The sequence below is a fragment of the Haemorhous mexicanus genome, chromosome 3 (assembly GCF_027477595.1).
Source record: "Haemorhous mexicanus isolate bHaeMex1 chromosome 3, bHaeMex1.pri, whole genome shotgun sequence".
NCBI lineage: Eukaryota > Metazoa > Chordata > Aves > Passeriformes > Fringillidae > Haemorhous > Haemorhous mexicanus.
Window position 1 is genome coordinate 77,934,157 of NC_082343.1, and position 18,089 is coordinate 77,952,245.

The 18,089-nt window shown below is 38.9% G+C and overlaps 1 protein-coding gene across 1 annotated transcript in view; it reads left to right on the forward strand.

Annotated features, from left to right (window-relative positions):
- The window catches only part of GPR63 (G protein-coupled receptor 63), a 29,852-nt gene extending 22,405 nt beyond the window's left edge, over positions 1-7,447 (forward strand). Inside the window, exon 4 of the mRNA XM_059842434.1 lies at positions 1,950-7,447. Coding sequence (XP_059698417.1) covers positions 2,090-3,349 — 1,260 coding nt within the window. The 5' untranslated portion in view covers positions 1,950-2,089 and the 3' untranslated portion in view covers positions 3,350-7,447. The remainder of the gene's footprint in view (positions 1-1,949) is intronic.
- Positions 7,448-18,089: the final 10,642 nt, after the last annotated feature.

Below are 18,089 nucleotides of genomic sequence, written 5' to 3' on the forward strand. Positions count from 1 at the left end.
AATTTATCTGAACTAAAAATGTTAATGGTAGTCTGGCCCTGGAAATCATCTAGTGATAGAGCTTGCAGATTGTCGGGGAATGAAAGGAGCAGGTCATAGTGCTAATTTTATTTGATGAATTCCTGACAGCAGCCTGAGCAGGCTTGCTTTCAGACTGCTAGAAGTCCAAACTGGGGGCATAGATCAGATTTTGTTGTCTTACAGTTAATTTCTTTGTTGGTGAAGTATTATCCAGCAAAACTAAACTTTTTATCCTACACAAAACATGTGGTACTCGTGTAAATTCATAAAAAACATTCCTTTCTCCCTTTATTTTTGTTTGGCATTAATACTAAAGAGAATCTGCATAAATACTGTGGGCAGGGTTTGTGCTACCATAAGCTGCTTGTGTTAGTAGCACAAGTTTGTCATCGTGTGCAGAAATGGAGGAGGGAGGTTGCCCTCTGAAGATGCCTTTATCCCTTTTCTAATGATAAACATGAAAACAGACAGAAGGGACTATTGCAGTCATCCAGAATGAATGAGGTGAAGCCCACTTTATGTTTCTGGCTGTAGTGATCATTTTTGAAAAGGGCATTGAATCCTTCTGGTTTCCAGCTTGATCAGATGCCAGTGTGCTCTGAGAGTGTTTAATTTAGTAGTCCAAGACAGGGGGGAGAAGCTAGCACTGAAAAGGTGAGGAACTCTCAACTCCTTTGCATTTTATTTGTTAAGAATATGTACCTACAAATATATGTAACAGTGCAATACTGGTAGTAATAGTGCAACAAGACAGTGCTTGGAACTAAAAGGAAATGTTGGATTGTGTCAGTTCCTACAGGAGGCCTGCAGGAGGGCTGGAGAGGGACTTTCTACAAGGTCATGGCAATGGGCTTAAGCTGAAAGATGAGAAATTCACACTAGATATTAGGAAGGAATTCTTGACTGTGAGGCTGTTGAGGCCCTGGTACAGGTTGCCTATGGATGTTGTGGATGTCCTGTCCCTGGAAGTGTTCAAGGCTGGGTTGGATGGGGCTCTGAGCAACATGGCCTGGTGGAAAGTGTTGCTGCTGGAGCCGGGGAGTCAGAACTAGTAGATATTTACAGGCCCTTCCAGCCCAAACCATCCTATGACTACAATGACAAGGGAGGGAGTTCAGCAGGATGTGTAAGGATTAGATTTACAAGGAAAAAGAGAGCACACATGGTTAAATTATAAGGGATACCAAGATGAATTAACAAAAACATACCCAGACCAGTGGAAGCAGGAAAGCTTACTGCCAGTGGCAGAGTTCTAGTGACCAAAGAAGTGATGGTTTCCTGCACCTGAATGTGAGTCAGCCCCTAAATGAAACAAATGGAAGAATTCTTTCATCCTGTGGGCAAGTTATTTCATAATAACAGGTTAGGATATTTTGAATGTTTTTCCTTAAGTGTCTGATGTGGATGACTGACATGGAACTAAGAATTCTGTATTATGTGCAATAGCTTGGATAAATAGGCTTTCAGTGCTTACCAAGCAGGCAAATAGGCAATATACTGATACTATTTAAGCTATTTAGAAATGTTATTAAAGTTTCTACCTGTAGGCAATTCCAAAACAAAATAAAGAAGTAAGTCCAAAAATTACAAGATTCAAATAAAGATACTTTTTTTGATTTATTCATTCTTAATCAGTAAAGCTTGTTTTCAAACACAAAAGTTCTTCAGCCTTGGTTGTGGTAGAAAAAAAGCGTGGTGAGTTGTGAGTCTGACGCAGTATCAGCAGGACTATAGGAGTAGGGCCTATGAGAGAAAGACCAACTGTTATGAGACTCCTGTGCCTGGTGCTTAAGTAAATTGTGTCTGCCTGAAGTGTAAACATATATTAGGGATACTATTCTCAATAAGGAAAGCTGAGCAATCATTAGGTTACCACTGGTTTCAGAGAGTTTTACATTGTGTATTTACATTACTTTCTTCTTTTTCAGATGGGAATGCTGACATGAACTTAAGAACTTTGACTTTCAAACCTTGAATATTGATTGTTAAATGACCAGTTCAAAATACTGCCTGAACAAGATGAAATGCCTTGAAGACCTTTGGTTCTGCTTTCATTTTTCTTGAAGCAATGGTTTTCTCAGCAATGTTGACGCTGGCCCACTCTGGGACCTCAAATGCTACTTTCATTGTTTATGAAAATGCCTATACGAATTTTACCACTCCCCAGTTCTTGCTTCATAGTGGCACAACACAGCCATTGAAATATAGTTCAGGTGCTGTGCTCACCACTGAGAGAAGTACTTTCCTAGTAAACACCACAGCTACCCTGCCGTCGCAAGAAGTTTTCAGGAGCTTAAGTTTGCCACTCCAGATCATTCTTTCTGCTGCTATGATATTTATCCTATTGGTTTCTTTCCTTGGAAACTTCGTTGTCTGCCTGATGGTCTACCAGAAGGCAGCTATGAGATCTGCAATTAATATCCTCTTAGCAAGCCTGGCTTTTGCAGACCTGCTGTTGGCAGTGCTGAACATGCCATTTGCTCTGATAACAATCATTACCACTCAGTGGATTTTTGGGGATATATTTTGCAGAGTTTCTGCCATGTTCTTCTGGCTTTTTGTTGTAGAGGGGGTAGCCATTCTTCTTATTATTAGTATTGACCGATTTCTTATCATAGTTCAGAGGCAAGATAAACTGAACCCCTACCGTGCAAAGATTCTTATTGTGATTTCCTGGGCAGCATCCTTTGTTGTTGCTTTTCCGTTATCAGTAGGGAATCCTAATCTGCAGATACCCTCGAGAGCACCTCAGTGTGTTTTTGGCTACTCTACAAGCCCAGGTTACCGAGCCTACGTGATAGTTATCTTGCTGATTGCTTTTTTTATTCCATTCCTGGTAATGCTGTATTCTTTTATGGGCATCCTCAACACCGTCCGCCACAACGCCATTCGTATCCATAGCCACCCTGATAGCATATGTCTCAGCCAGGCCAGCAAACTCGGTCTCATGAGCTTACAGAGACCTTTTCAGATGAATATTGATATGAGCTTTAAAACTCGTGCCTTCACAACCATCCTGATTTTGTTCCTTGTCTTCATAGTCTGTTGGGCCCCATTCACCACTTACAGCCTTATTGCCACGTTCAACAGCCACTTCTACTACAAGCACAACTTTTTTGAGATAAGCACTTGGCTCCTTTGGCTCTGCTACCTCAAGTCTGCACTGAACCCACTGATTTACTACTGGAGGATTAAGAAGTTTCATGATGCATGCTTAGACTTGATGCCCAGATTCTTCAAGTTCTTGCCACAGCTCCCTGGCCATACAAGGCGGCGCATCCGGCCCAGTGCCATCTACGTGTGTGGGGAGCATCGGTCGGTAGTTTGAAACTGCAGTTGTTTGACAATGATTGTTGTTTGCTGGGTAATTTGTTTTTAGGCTTTAGGATGAATTTTGTTTTGTTTCATATGGATTTTTCAGTGTGGCCATATCTTATAACTTGATTAAATTTTCAGTACTTTGTGCAATTTTGGGAAGATGGAGGGAGGGAATGTGATTGGCTATAGTTGGGTTTACTACCAGAATACAATGTAAGCAGAATAACAAATGTTACCTCTAGGATTCCATGGAGATCCATTCTTTTAATGAAAACTATATTTGGAACATCTTGTCAGGTTTATGCTTACTAGGCCTGCAATTTTACCTAATTGTAGGAACTTTTTTTATGCTGCTAAGATACAGTGTATTTAGATGGTGTAATTTTCTTGAAAACTTGCTGCTGTCTGCCAGTATATTAGAGCCAAAAAGTCTCATTAGATTATTTCTGTCTAATTTAACTATATTTCAGAAGTTTTCATGGTAACATTGAAAACCTGTTTTTTTTAATATTTCCATTAATATTTTTGTGCACTTTACAAAATTTACTATATAGTTTGTTCATTTGAATATTTTGTTCTGTATTGAAGGTATATTATTATTACTTATTATTATTTGTTATGTTGGTGAATTTCAATGAAAGACTCATGTAAGATCTAGGAGGGTGATTTATGTTGGTATAGCTACGTGTACAGTCATTGATTTTCTGGTTTTCTAACAGTTGATCAAAATTACCTGCTCAGTTATCAGGAGAGTTAAAAGGAGAAAACAGAGGAATGAAAGAGAAAGCAAGAAAAATACCATAACCTGATATTTAGGCTCACACATGGTTTCGAAGGATAGTGTTCGTGTTAAAACTGTTACAGGGCAAGGGGTGACTGTAGTTGTTACTTGAGGCTATTACAAGTTATCCAAACCTCATGATATGCCTGAAAACCTATCTGAAATAGTGATTTTTGGGCCTGAAATTTATACTGTGTTGGTGTAATGTTGTTTCTGCTTGGAGCTCATATAAGGCTAGGTGTGCTCTACACTGCTGAAGTCATGCTGTCAGGCATTTGTTGGGATAGGTTTAGAAATAGTAGGGTAAACCAGCACACAGATAGTTGAGGCTAGGATTTAGTCTGCATAGTAATTGCAGGGAGAAAAAGAATTCTTGATGTGTTTTGCAATTTAAGTATTGGATCAAAACCATAAAAGTCACAGAATCATAAAATGTCTTGGTTTGGAAGGAACCATAAATATCATCCTGCTTCAATCCCCCTGCCATGGGCAGGGACACCTTCCAGTAGACCAAGCTACTCAGAGCCCCGCTCAATTTGCCCTTGAACTCTTCCAGGGATGGAACATCCACAGCTTCATTGGGAATCCTGTTCCAGTGCTCCACCACTCTCACATGGAAGGATTTCTTCCTGTATCTTTTCTAAATCTACTCACTTTCAGCCATTACCCCTTATAACAGTCAGTCAGCAGAGTTTGCTGGGGTTGTAAGTTAAATTCCCCTTTTCCCTCTGATACTACTTCACATTGATTTTTTCATTACCTCTTTGTCTCTGTAGTGGCTGCTGCCTCAAGGGTTTGCTCACTGTTCTCATCTACTAGGGATCAGCTTCTCTCCCTAAAATGCCAAACTACCTTTCTGATTATTGTCAGGCTGTGTTGGTATCCTCCTGGAAAGCAGAAAAACAAGGATTTTCCTTGATGATAGCAAACCAAACTCAGATACTTTTTTTTTTATCAATCAGCTAAATAAATATTTATTGTGAGACAAGTAGAATTAAGACTTAGGTTTGGGCTTTGGAGCCAGATCCCCAGTTGCTCTGGGGCTGGGAAGAATAGCTGCAGAATCAGCTTTTTTGGGCTGTGACCAAGAGCAGAGGGATTGATTGAGCAGAGGGATTTGTACAACAAACAACAACCAGAGCTAGGGTTTGAGCTTTTCTTGCTCCATCTGTCTTTCTGTGCCCCAAAGCATGGGAAGCTCTCCGTTGTTCTTGTACCAGCGGAGCAAAAATAATAGCAATTTTTTCTGCTTCTGTGTATCCACACAGTACACGTGTGTATGAATGAAATGTCCCATGTGGGTGTCCAGGGACTGCTTGCTTCCTGATGGCAACAGTGTTCAAACTCCAGATTTTTTTTAAAGGTCTTCAATAAAGAACTAATTTAAGCTAAGTTAGCTCTGTTCTTCTCATTGACAGCTATTGGTAAAATGGTTGTTGTTATTTAAATTTTAGGAGTTTAAAAGGAGCAATTTTGAATTCAGTAGTTTCATAAAAAAAAAAAAGCTGCCTGCTGAGACTGTGGATTACATGTAAAGGCTCCTGGCAGTGGTGATGTTATTGATGGCCATGCTTTCCCTTTCTTGTCAGTTTTACTGATGATGGTATAGATTTCTCTGATCTAAAGGAGTTCCACTATAAAGCAGAGGGTTTTAGTGTGTCTTTGCAGTAAGGCTTTTATTTTTCAATTACATTTACATTGATAGCACAAGTTTATGACCTGGTTAGTATGAATTTTCTGTTTTAAAGCTGTCAAACCTGTTTATCTCTGAAAGCAGCAAAATTGTGCTTAGAGTTAATGTAACAGAGTGAGAGTGTACATTGTCTAAATGGCAGGAACAGGTATTTTTGCTGTCTTCCAGCTCTATGATGCAAGATATTTGAATGTTGTAAAACACAGTAATTCAAGAAAGAAAGAAGATGAGCAATACAGGAAAATTAGTGAAATTACATTCCTGAAGGAGGAGGGAAAAACATTTTGTGGGATTTTTGTGATCTCTGATATGTGCTGACTGTGAAGTGTAAATTGCAAACATCAGACAGTTAATTTGTCCTGATAATTAAGCACTTGTTTACACTGACTGTAACAAGATTTCTGGTCAAAGCTGCATCTACTGATCCTTGGAGAAAAGAAGCCCAGATTTTGTGGCCCAAATTCAGAGGTGATTTCCACAGTGATACAGTATTCACATTGCCAGGTTTTTTGAAGTGATCAAAGCATATAGTGAACAAAAGGGTGTTCAAAAAAAGAAACAAGGTGTGGTGTAGAAGTATCCCCAGGGTAATTATGTGTTTACAGAATCATTTGAGCTATTGTGTCTATGTACTGTCTTGAGAGCAGTGCCTTGATAATTACAGCTGAAGTCCTAGGACCAAGTTGAAGACCTCTCAACTGCTCAGTCTTGCTGTCTGTGATCCTGCCAAGAATCCTGCATAACCTCGCTGAGATTTGTAATGTTAAAACACATACATATTGGCAGAAGTGGGTCTCCTGAGGCAATTTAATGGTCTTGACCAAGACCAAGGAGTTTAAAAACTCAGACTGATCCTTCTTGACTTTAAAGGGAAATTATCATTTTCTTCTTCTCCAGAGATGATAGTCATTACTAAGCTGTATTCCCTCATCTTCTATTTTCAGACATCTTTAGTATGGAGGATTTAAATTAATGTATTTTGAAGTATGTTGCAGATTAATTCATTCAGTCAAAGCATGCTGCTTACACAGGTCTCAGTTGTACAAATCTATTGCTGAAATGATTCTTTTGTACTCAAAATTGTGTATTTTTGACATTTCTTGTTACTTATGTAAAAATATTTCTGTATATAGAGAAGAAAACTGTTTTGCCTCTTATTGCTTTCTGTCACTATTTTTTTCACTTGTATGCTTAATGCTTTTATATTTTATTTTGGGCATATGCATAAATGTGAGATCTCAGTGATCTTTCTGAACCCATTTGAGATTTTTAATTCTTAAATCATTCAACAATGCCCTCCTTTAAAGAGATTTTAATTTATATTAGTGTGAAAACTAAAAATTCAGAGCACAAGTTTGTTGTGGCTGGAATGGTGAGAAATATCCTAAGTCCGGTTTTCGAGGATCCACTACTTTGCCATTACTTTGAGCTGGGTTTTTTTGTGTTTTTTTTTTTTCTTTTTTGGCTAGTCATTTTCTGATGCGGAGAAACCTTGAATTATTGTTTTAAAAAAAAGTTGTTAAGTAGAATTGCATTGTCTTTTCTGTATATAATACACCCATGAATATACCTGAGAAACAACAACAAAAAAAAAAGAGAAAATAAACATAAACATTCTCAAAAATGTAGCAAAAGTCTTTAGAATTGACTCTTCTGTTAGTACATGAGCTTGTTTCTTGTATTTAATGCCTACCTGCATAGTTTCAAACACTTCTTGTATCTCTGTCTGTGAAATAACCAGGATTGCCTGATATAGGGGGTTTTGTGTAAGCCAAAATGTTTCTTGTATAAAGCATTTGCAGAATGCTCTTTTCTGAGACACTGTGGTAGAGACATGTCAAGATATCTAGAACAAATGGAATAGTATCCAGCAAGCAGAGAGAGAGCCTAATAAGAAAGTAACTTTCCTAAAATCCTACCTGAACTGGGTGTCCCACCTTTTAGCTTGCACTAAGTAATTAAGATCATCTTGCTGTGCAATAAATAAAGCAGGCAGTAGTACTGCAGGGCATGATTCATGTCAACACAAGACAGTGACCTTTATGATTCAAGTGCTGCATGTCTGTATGGGATGGATTATTCCCCATATTAATAGAGTGAAAAAAGTTAAGCATCTCAGCTGTTTTGGGGAAAACTTTCAGCTTGATGATGACTTAGCAGAAATGCTGCTGGAGTAATTTCTCTAAGTGATAAAGACATGTCCCCAAAGAGTGCCTGAGAGGGGATAGATGTTTCTGGTTGCTTGAAAATGGCTGTGCTCAGCTGCTGAAGTGCCTCATTCTGAGACTCCATACCTCTGCAACAGCCACTGTTTCCTCCCTCATCCTCTCCTGGTGCCCCACCCCATCTCCCAAAGGCAGCTACTTCTGCACCACTATGTTGCAGCAGGTAGCTACAGTGGTGGCAGGAGGAGGTGGAGGTCCCTGGGCAAGCTGTGGAGGCAGCAAACCTCTCATCCCCTGCCACTCTTTCCTGCCTTTGAGTTCAGGTTGGACCATCAATAACATCATTTTTTTTAAGTGATGTATGGATATTTATGCACAGACTCTAGGGTTGTGTTGTTCTGCCTTATTGTGTGACAGTGAGTGCAGCTTGACACCAAATCGTTACAGTACTGCTGGTAAGTGACATAGTGTTCATAAATACCAAAGTAGAACTTGTTCCTGCCTTGTATTATTATCCTGACTACATAACCAGCTTTGCCAATGTGCAGGCACAGAACATAGCAGTAATGAGATATAATCCTCATTTAATCGGTGCCCTGCCTTCAATAGGTTACTGCAGTCCAAACCTCTGTGGTTGACCTGAAATAAAATTAAGCCTTTTTGCCATCATGAGTAGAAATTCTACTAACATTTCCCTGTCTTTTGAAAGAGAAGGTCTGGTGAAATAAATGACAGTTCCTCCAAGAGTCAGTTAATCTGAACTCCAAAGGGGATGTAATCACAGCTGTAATAAATTTAACAATATCTTCCTTTGATTTACTTGGCTTAGGCTCTGTGTCAAAGACAGAGGGAAGTTTTTGGTGGCTGAGGGTATTGCCTGAACACCCAGGATGGCAAGAGGGAGCCACTGAAGCCTGTGTTAAAATCTTGGTGCTATAGTTTGAGCCCCGCTGTTCTTTTGGATGTCAGTGCTGCTTTTTTCTGTATTACTTTCTGTAAAAGTAATTCCTTTAAAAGGAAGAGAGATGAAATGGCATCTCTTAAATAATTCCTTGCTTCTTTATTGACAGTTAAACTGAGAATATTAATTTTGAGTTTGGTTCCCTGGACTTGGGTTTCTTTCCCTTCCTCACTGAAGGGGAATTGAAGCTGTCATTTATCAGCTTGTATTGTGCATCTAATCTAGAGGAGAGGATTGGTACCATCAGCCCCTCCTGTGAACTCCTTCACACTTAACACTCCTTGGGCTGGAAAGAAAGGGTGAGTGTGGGAAGGAAGTGGGAGGATGTACTCCAGCCACTATTTGATACCAGATGATGTAGAGCTTCACAGTTTGGCTGTTGGGAGAGCAGCAGTGGAAGCCAGGCTCACTCCATCAGTGCAGTAACTACCTCAGCCCAGGTGATTCCCCTCTGCTGAACATTTAATTAGTCTTTAGAAGTGAAACAGCTTTTACAGAGGTGAGGGAGGCTGCCTTTTCTGTTCCTAACTGAGATTAGGTAATCCACTGATTCAAGAGGTGAGGAGAGACTGTTGAAAATCTCCTGTGATCCTGAGAACAACTGAAACCACATCTTCTTCCTAATATTTTCACTACTGGATTATTAGGTTAAGGGAGTGATCTGCCAAGACTTACTGTTTCATTTATGGGCTTTTTTTTTTTGCAAGCTGCTGGTTGAGCTCTGAAGATGCCTATGGCTGGATCTTTTCTGTGGCATAGATAATGTAAAGCCTGTTTTGTAAATTCTGGTTTGGGATGGGCATGGCTTACTGCCATCAGTGCTGCAGCACTTCAGGACATACTCAGAAGCAGGTGTATATGATGAGATACATCTCTGATACTTTACCTATCTATAGCATAGATAGTTCCACCAATCACTTGAAGCTCTTTTGCAGCCAGTGGAGATGAGTGGATGCTTTTAAGTTTTTAGGAGCTCCTCTGGAAGGCTACCTTCCAAAAGGAGTGAGAGAAACAGCATGAAAAAGCCCTAAACAATTTTTTTTTTTTTTTTTATTTCTGGTGATGACTCCACTGGAAAAAAGATTAGGCATTGTAGAACTTGATTCACTTCCTCTAGTGCTTCTTTGTAGATGAGATGCAAATTCCTGTACTTCTAACAATGATGTGGATTTTCTCCTGAAAAATTAAATTTGACTCAGTTTGTTCCAATTTTTCAGAAGGAATTAGAGCCTTTTGCTTCTATGTGAGAACCCCTACAATGAGATATAGTATTGTTCAACTAGAATGCATTGCCCTTCTACCTTTAATTACTTAGTCTTTGATTTCTCCTGTTCCAGTGTAGGCAAGACTTTATAAAATAGTCACTTCTAAAATTACCCAGCCTTCTAGCATGAGTTCTTAAATTGTTCCATTTCTGTTATGTCAAATTTAGAAATCCAGAAGACATCACTGCATAGGCTGAGCTGCTCTCATATCTGAGCTGCTCTTGTTTTGTTAGACTAGATAGAGGGAGCAGTGGAAGTAAATTTAAGTAAGAATGATGCCAAAGGACTCTCTTGAGGAGACCTGATTTTGCAGCCTACCAATCTGGGCAAGTCAAAATCCTTGAAGACAGCCCTAACTGCCCGTTTGATTTCAGATTTTGTTTGGGTATTACCTGATGTGAAGTGCAGGAGCAATCCTGTAAATGTTGGTGGGAGCTGAAGCTTTACATGTCCTGATCTCAGGCACCAGCATCTCATTCATTCCTCTTCCCCTTGTTCTGTCCGCATGAAGTTTTGTGGCCTCTTGCACTGTGCTGTGCCTCCCAGGTAAGTGGTGGGAGAGGCACTTGGATCTCGCTTTGCCTCTTCAGCAGCACGTGCTGAACCATCCTGCTGAGAGATAAGTCCTTTTCCATGCATCTGTGTTTTAAAGAAGATGAGTTTTTTATCATTAGATCCCTGCCTTCCTCCACAAGAGCTGGAAATGTAGGATTTCAGGTAGGTGCTCTGTGGGATGGAAACCAGGTCTTCAGCAGGAAGATGTCAGTCCTGACAAGTATTTCTACTGGACAGCTGCTTTTCTGTCACGTGTGCAACCTGAGACAGCCTGCAGAGGTGGCTGACTTCACTCACAGGGCAGCAGCTGTAGGTCCCTACCTCTGACACTCTCAATAGGAGGCTGCAGCAATTCTGCAGGGTGCCTTTCTGGTCCTTAATGCCTCGTCTTTATCACACAACAGGAGACTTTTTTTTAAACTGAAGCAGGTCTTCAAGAAAAAAAATTTCTTTAAGTATTTTATATTGAGATAATTTGAGAGGTGCTTTTGTTAGCACAATAATTAATTCACGTGATTTATATTGCACAGGAGGCCAGGCTACATGACTGTAGTAACTTTTTTGTATTCTGAGAGCCTGATTCCACTTACATGAAACTTAATCTTATTGGAGCCTTTGTCAAGGTAAGCCTGGCTATTGATAGAAACAATCTTAAACATAATTTAAAGTGGACCAAGACATTGCACTTTCAAGAGGCTAATTCATCCTAGGTCAACACTGGTGGCACTTGATTCTGAAAAGTTTGCTTTTCTAATCAACTTTCTCAGAGGAATTCATTAACTGAAAACCTGTGACTAATGAAAGATGTTTTGTTCTTTTGAAGTTCAAGCTAATTTCCATGAAGGTTACTATTACTAAGCAACAGATTCTGCAGAATGTCTCCTGGGGGGCTGAAACTGTAATATGTACAAAGAGTAAAGCAAAACACAGTGCAAAAAATGATGAAATACTATCCCCAGACACAGAGGCGACAAATAGTACCATGGCCAGGGCCTGTTTTGAAGTCTCCTTCCTTGAAAGCTGTTTTTTGACCAATGGGAAAGCTCCTGCAGGAGCAAAAGAGCAGCATGAACTATATCACCCTCTGTGGTGAACATAATGCAAGGTTAAGCCTGTACTCAAATGTAGAGGTACACCAGAGCATGACCAAGGGGAAAAAAGAACGAGTCCCAAATATATTTCAGCATCCATAATTCTTTGGAGAAAAGCAATCACCTTTAATATACTGTCAGCGATATTACAAGAAGAATGGTTATTCCAGCTGTGAGAGCAGAGGGAAATGAAATGCAGGCGTGCTTTCTTGAGTCACAAATGATGGTGCCATCTTCTATGCAGCTTTGTGTCAGAGTAGAAATATGTATTTGCACCTTGCTTAAATAAAAAAGCACACCTGGATATTCAGCTTTTTGAGGATAGAGATTTAATTCTGTCTTCTTAATTTGCCATTACCCACCAACTTAGCTAAATACAAGGTACAAATGGTAAAGGGGGGAAAACCCCAAACCCCTCGATTGCTTCCAATAACCTTTTAAATGTTTGAGTGAGCTCATTTGGTCTTGTTCTTGTCTTTCTTGTGTTCAGTTTGGGTGACTCTGTAAGTGGTGTAGTTTTCTGGCGTAGAATTTGTGTGAGGCGAATTTCAATATTTGCAAAATAGAATTAAGGAACTTTACAACGTCATGCAACTTGAACCACTAATCATGGTACATGTAGGATATGTACAATCTGGGAATAAGTAAAATATTCTAAGTATTTGAGTTAAAAATATCTTCCCAAAGATAGGAGCAGAATATACAAAGCAGTTGTTAGCCAAGAAATCCAAGTCTATTCTAACTGCTCTGATTATTACATTCACAGCTCCTTTTCAAAATGTATCTTCTGATGCCATGAAAGAAAGGTTTCTTATTATCCAAAGCTTTATGAAGTGACCAGTGAGTCACAAGAGACATTAATTTTAGAGAAATGGAGTAAATATAACCTCTAGTTAGATGCTTCCTTGTCCCTGGAGGTACTGAGGATCAGCAGGTGTCAACACTTCCAAGCTATGTGAAGCAGGTTCTTCGGAAATTTCTAGGAGCAGCTGTGTCCTCATCTGGCTGTGATGGAGTTTCTTAAGTCACACCAAAGCCCTGCCAGTGTCCAGGCATTTAATGCAACTCCTGCCTGCAGAGGGTGTACAGTTATTTCATGCTCACTCTTTTCCTCAAGAATCCAGGACTTTTATAAAACACATGTATTCATTACACAAGGACTTAAATACAGGTCTCTCTCCTTCCACAGAAAGCCCCTGCAGCCATCACACCTTGTAGCAATAACTGGTTATGGGCTTAATGAGTATCTCAGCACACTTTAGTATTGTCCCAGGAATACTCTGCAGCTCATGTTTGGCTGGCTGTTCTGGGAGATGCCTTATCACATGAGAATGATGATACCACCATGAAGCACTATCTCAGTACTCAAACAGGTAAATAAATTGAAAATTGAATTGGACTGACCTGACCCTGCAGATAAGGGTTATGCTCCACTTCAGGACTGTTCTCATTTCAGGCCTGAGATGGCTCACACCTTTTTCAGACCGTTCTATATCTTGTACATAACTTTTGCATGATGGATTTTTTCCAGATGACGGATTCTGAATGTTAAACCTTACTCAGTTTAAAGGGATTGAGATTTTAGAAAGGGCAGTCTGTTTCCCCATGACTTCTCTGTGAGAGTATATGAAGTAAAAAATAATCAGGGACAAAATGCCTGGGAATCTGAACCCATTATATCTCTCCCATCCCAATCTATGTAGAAATTTTGCAGCTCAGTTTAACGATCACCACTGTCCTGCTTCTATTTTGTGTTTCAAATAACTGGATGGCTTTTAAAAATGAATGTGGAGTTAGAAATAGGTTCTCTTCTTTAATTGTATCTTCATTTTATGTTGTTGGCTGTAAATCATTTAAGCAAGGGTTTGGAGTAAATAAGTCATGAGAAGTCTGGTCAATTGATTACAGTAAGTATAGCTTTCAGTCTTACAGCAGTAAAGATTTTGTGGTGTTCCCACAGGTCAATTATATATCTGGAATGATTCTTATATTTCATAAAAATGTTGAGAAAATTAATGGTTTTCAAAATTTTGATACTAGCACTACTTTAAAATTGGTGTTAGAGTGACATAGAACAGTTATTGTTTTTACTGGCTTTGGTACATTTTGTTATATCCAAAATTATAAGGAACAAGTAGAAATATGTAGTTAATGTAGGGGGAAGTGCATAAGCATACATAATCTGGGAACTGGGAAACAAGAATTCCTTAGTTCTGCTGCTGGTTGAGTAATTATTCTCAAAAATGACTTGGCATGGAAGATTTTGGGTTATGTTTCTGCAGTAGGTCCTAGTTTTCTGAACTTAAGCAGATGCCAGTGTAAAAGGTATGACCCTCTCCAGAACTAAATATTTTTTTGGATGAGTGTACATAGAGCATGGTGCTAATAACACCAAGATTATGGGCTCAATCCTTGTATCAGCCATTCACTCAAGAGTTGGACTTGATGATCCTTGTGGATCCCTTTCAAATCAGAATATTCTGTGATCTGTGATTGAGTGCACTTACCTATTGTTGTCATCAATGTCATCACTGTCATTTATGTTTACAGACTTGCCTACACTAAGGTCCATAAAATGAATCCTATAATTTAAAATTGATCTTCAAAGATAGATACAACCACAATGGAAAATGAAAGGCTCTACTGCTACACATTTCTTGCTGCATTTTGAATATGTAAAAATAATGAGATTACTATAGTACTTTGTACTGGCCTTCTTCCCAGCTGGAGTTGAAAATGACAAAGGCATCATTCAAGGTGATATAAAATGCATGTCTTGCCCAAGGAAGGTGGTACCATTTTCAAATGACCTGATTTGCAAAACACAAGCTGTTTTGGGGTGGAAGGTAAAGAGCCTGAGTCATCATATCATATCGTATCGTATCGTATCAATCACTATCACATATATCATGATATATCATCATATTATCATCACTGTGCTTTCAACCCCAAGAACCAATCTTCTGCTTGAGGCCTGCCCTAGACAGGACTAAAAGCAAGCATGCTGAAAAAACCTGACTGAATATTTCTGACATGAAAGTATATTGGGTCTCGTAGAACAAAAACCCCTGATATTTGGAATGCATTGATGACCTGTATATCCCTTTTCTTATCCAGACTTCATAAAAATTTCTTAGTGAACAAGTCTCAAGAAATCAAATTTTGACTTTTTTTTCCCAATGAACTTATCTAGCCAGTGCTATTTTAATTTAACTCATTTCCAGTCGGGAATATTTAATCATAGGCTTCTATATGAACTCTGCCTCAAACAGTAAGATACCCTGCTGAGCTCTGAGTGCAATAGAAAACTCTGGTTTACAAGCGTGTAAAATAGTAAAATATGCATAGTAAAATCTGTGCTTTTATTGCTTTTCTGGACCTTTAATTCAATACTAAGAATGCAACCATTCCTGACAAATACAAAGTGCAATTGGTAGGTAGTAATGTGCTTGAACTTCTGGAAAAGTAAAATTTTTTCTAAGTATGCCTGTCAGAACATGCTTTTGCCCAGAGTTTCCAGCTGTTCCCTGATATTCCCCTGCAGCTGAAGAATTAGTTTAAACATGTTTGCCAGAAATTGGGATTATAGTCTTTCAAGAGAATATTAAAAACAACAAATGCATGACTGTTTAATATCTCTGATCTTTTCTTGCCACCAGAACTAGTATGACACAAGGACTATGGCAGCCTCTTGGTGCCAGTTCACTCCTGTCCCATGAAAAGAGTTGCGTGTGGAATGAAACTTCTTCCTGCTGAAGAAATAGTTCAAGACATACATTGCTATTAAATATCCTCATGTGAACCTAATACAGAGGATGCTTCATTTTGGGAATAAGGGCCTATTACTTCCAGTTTCTGTATATTATATCATGAAATACTTTGTTTAAAAAAAAGGCCTTTAGCTCCAGTAGGGATTAGGAGCAGGAAAACATCCACCATTGTTAAACCTGCAGGGGTTATATTCAGTTCTATCACTTTGACACATTCATTTGACAAGGCAGTGAATTGAACTTGGATTTTTTTTTCTTCAGTCAATGTAGGCTGGTGGGTTTTACAGACAGGCTGGATGTTGCTTGAAGTTCTTGGTGCCAGTGTCTTGGACCAGCATGATTTTGTGCTGGTTTTTATGTCTTTCAGTGCACATTGCATTAAGAGGTTTGTATTTGGAAGTTAATAATAGGACTCATTATAGTTTCCTGAACTGTATGCCTCATTTCCATAATAGCAATGTGAGAAATAAAAGAAACAGTAAAATGTTACTTTGTTACTGCATTTTTCTGCTCAGTACATGTCTTTTAACAGCATTTGCTTTGAATTTTGTCAAGAATGAACTGTAACTATTTGCCAGCTCTGAAAGACAATGTAGGTCTAGGAGAGTGTGGCAAATTAATGAATCTTTTGTGGGGTTTTTTTTGTTTTTTTTTTTTTTTTTTTTAAATTACTGGGTTCTTGGAAATATCAGTTACTGTATTACTGATTCATTTTACCTAACTTTCAGCACTACAAGATTAGGCATTTAATCTAAACCACTCCCGTGTGCTCTCTAGGTGTCTTCAGGTGGTGAATCATCCCTTCTATCCAAGAAACTTATTTTAGGAGGATGAGTCATTATTCAGAAATGTCCACCTGCTTCCAGTGACCCTTGAGCAGGGTAAGCTTAAACTGGGGGGTTTAACTTTTGTACCTCCAAAGTGTGGTAAGATAAGAGTTTGGTTCTCTTCACCTGTGACTTATTTTATCACCGTGTTCATTTCAAAAAGAGAGAAGCACGGAATTACACTGTGATTATCCCATGGTACTTATTTAATAGTTTCACTGAATCAAGTCCTATGTGAGCAGGCAAATGAGGTACCTGATATGGCATTCCCACTGTCTTTTGAATATATACAATAGTCCCCTCTACTTGGAGGTATAACGAGGCAGCAGATTGCTTTATTAAAATTTTGAGTGGCCGATGTTCTCTCATTGTTGTTTTTTCTTGCTTCTGTGTCGGCAGCAGGAATAATGAGCACCTTGTTTTTCTCCTGTATGACATTACTTAAAGCTTGCAAATGACCCCTCAAATTTTTAGGTGAGAGTTCTCCAACTGTTCAGTATGATTCTTATGACAGGTCTTGCACTCACCCTCTCCCTTTTTTCAGGACTCATCATATTTTACTTTCTTACAGTAACTCAATCCATTAATTTTAACTGTAGCTAACTTACTGTATCTTTGCATCATTACCTTAGGATTTTGACTTTCAGTTGCTAAAAAAATATCTGTTATGGCAGATATTTCAGCATTATAATAACAACAGAAATGTTGCTACTATCATGTTCTGTATCTAATAACTATATTGTTAGTGACATTTAGTTAGGTTATTTTATACCGCTCCCTGTTATGGTACAGTTATGTGATATTGTTTTAATTTTTTTTTTAATATTGATATAAAATACAGCACAGAGGAAAACTTGTCTAAAAGTTTCTCTCTTAGCTCCAAGCGGTGTCCAGCAGCATTTCTCTCTTTCATCCACCCTCTCCAATGATATTTTTAACATCTTCAGCAAATCAGTCTTTCAATTTCACCTACAGAGAATTGTCCTCACAATGCAGGACCTAAATATAGCTACAACACAGCTTGTGATGCACTGTGGTACAAGAGTATCATAATAGTTGCTGTAATGTACTCTGGGACCGTGGTGCATAGCCCAGGTTGCTTTAACCTAGAGCTGTCTTAAATAGGAAGGAGAAAAACTGCCCAGTGTCACAGCAGAGAGTGTTATTCCCAGCAAGTGTGTGGGGTGAGCAAGATGAGTTTCCAAAAACTGCTTCTAAACTTTAACAAGATGCTATCAGCACGTTTGCAGACACATCAGGAGGGTTTCCTGCCAGGTCTGTCCAGGGCACTGAAGAGTTCTTCATCTGTTTATTAGAGGTCAAAATGGGGGTCACTGACTAGGCTTCTTCCTTGCTTGAGATGCTGAAGGCCTAACTGGTTTTAGCTCATGCAAGAACTGGTACATTTATTTGAAAAGTGTGGAAGCTGCAGAAAGTAAATTTTTTTGAGAGCTACTTGTGCACGAGGAAGCAGTTTCTGATCTGTCAGTGTAGCTTTACTTTCTGAGCAAAGGTAAATGTGAAAATGGAAATTATTTCTTCAGAAATGGAGGTTATATTATGGTTACCCTGCTCTATGGGACAATCATAATAAAATAGGTTAACTGATGTTTCTGTGGGCACAATCCTATTAGTGAGGGTC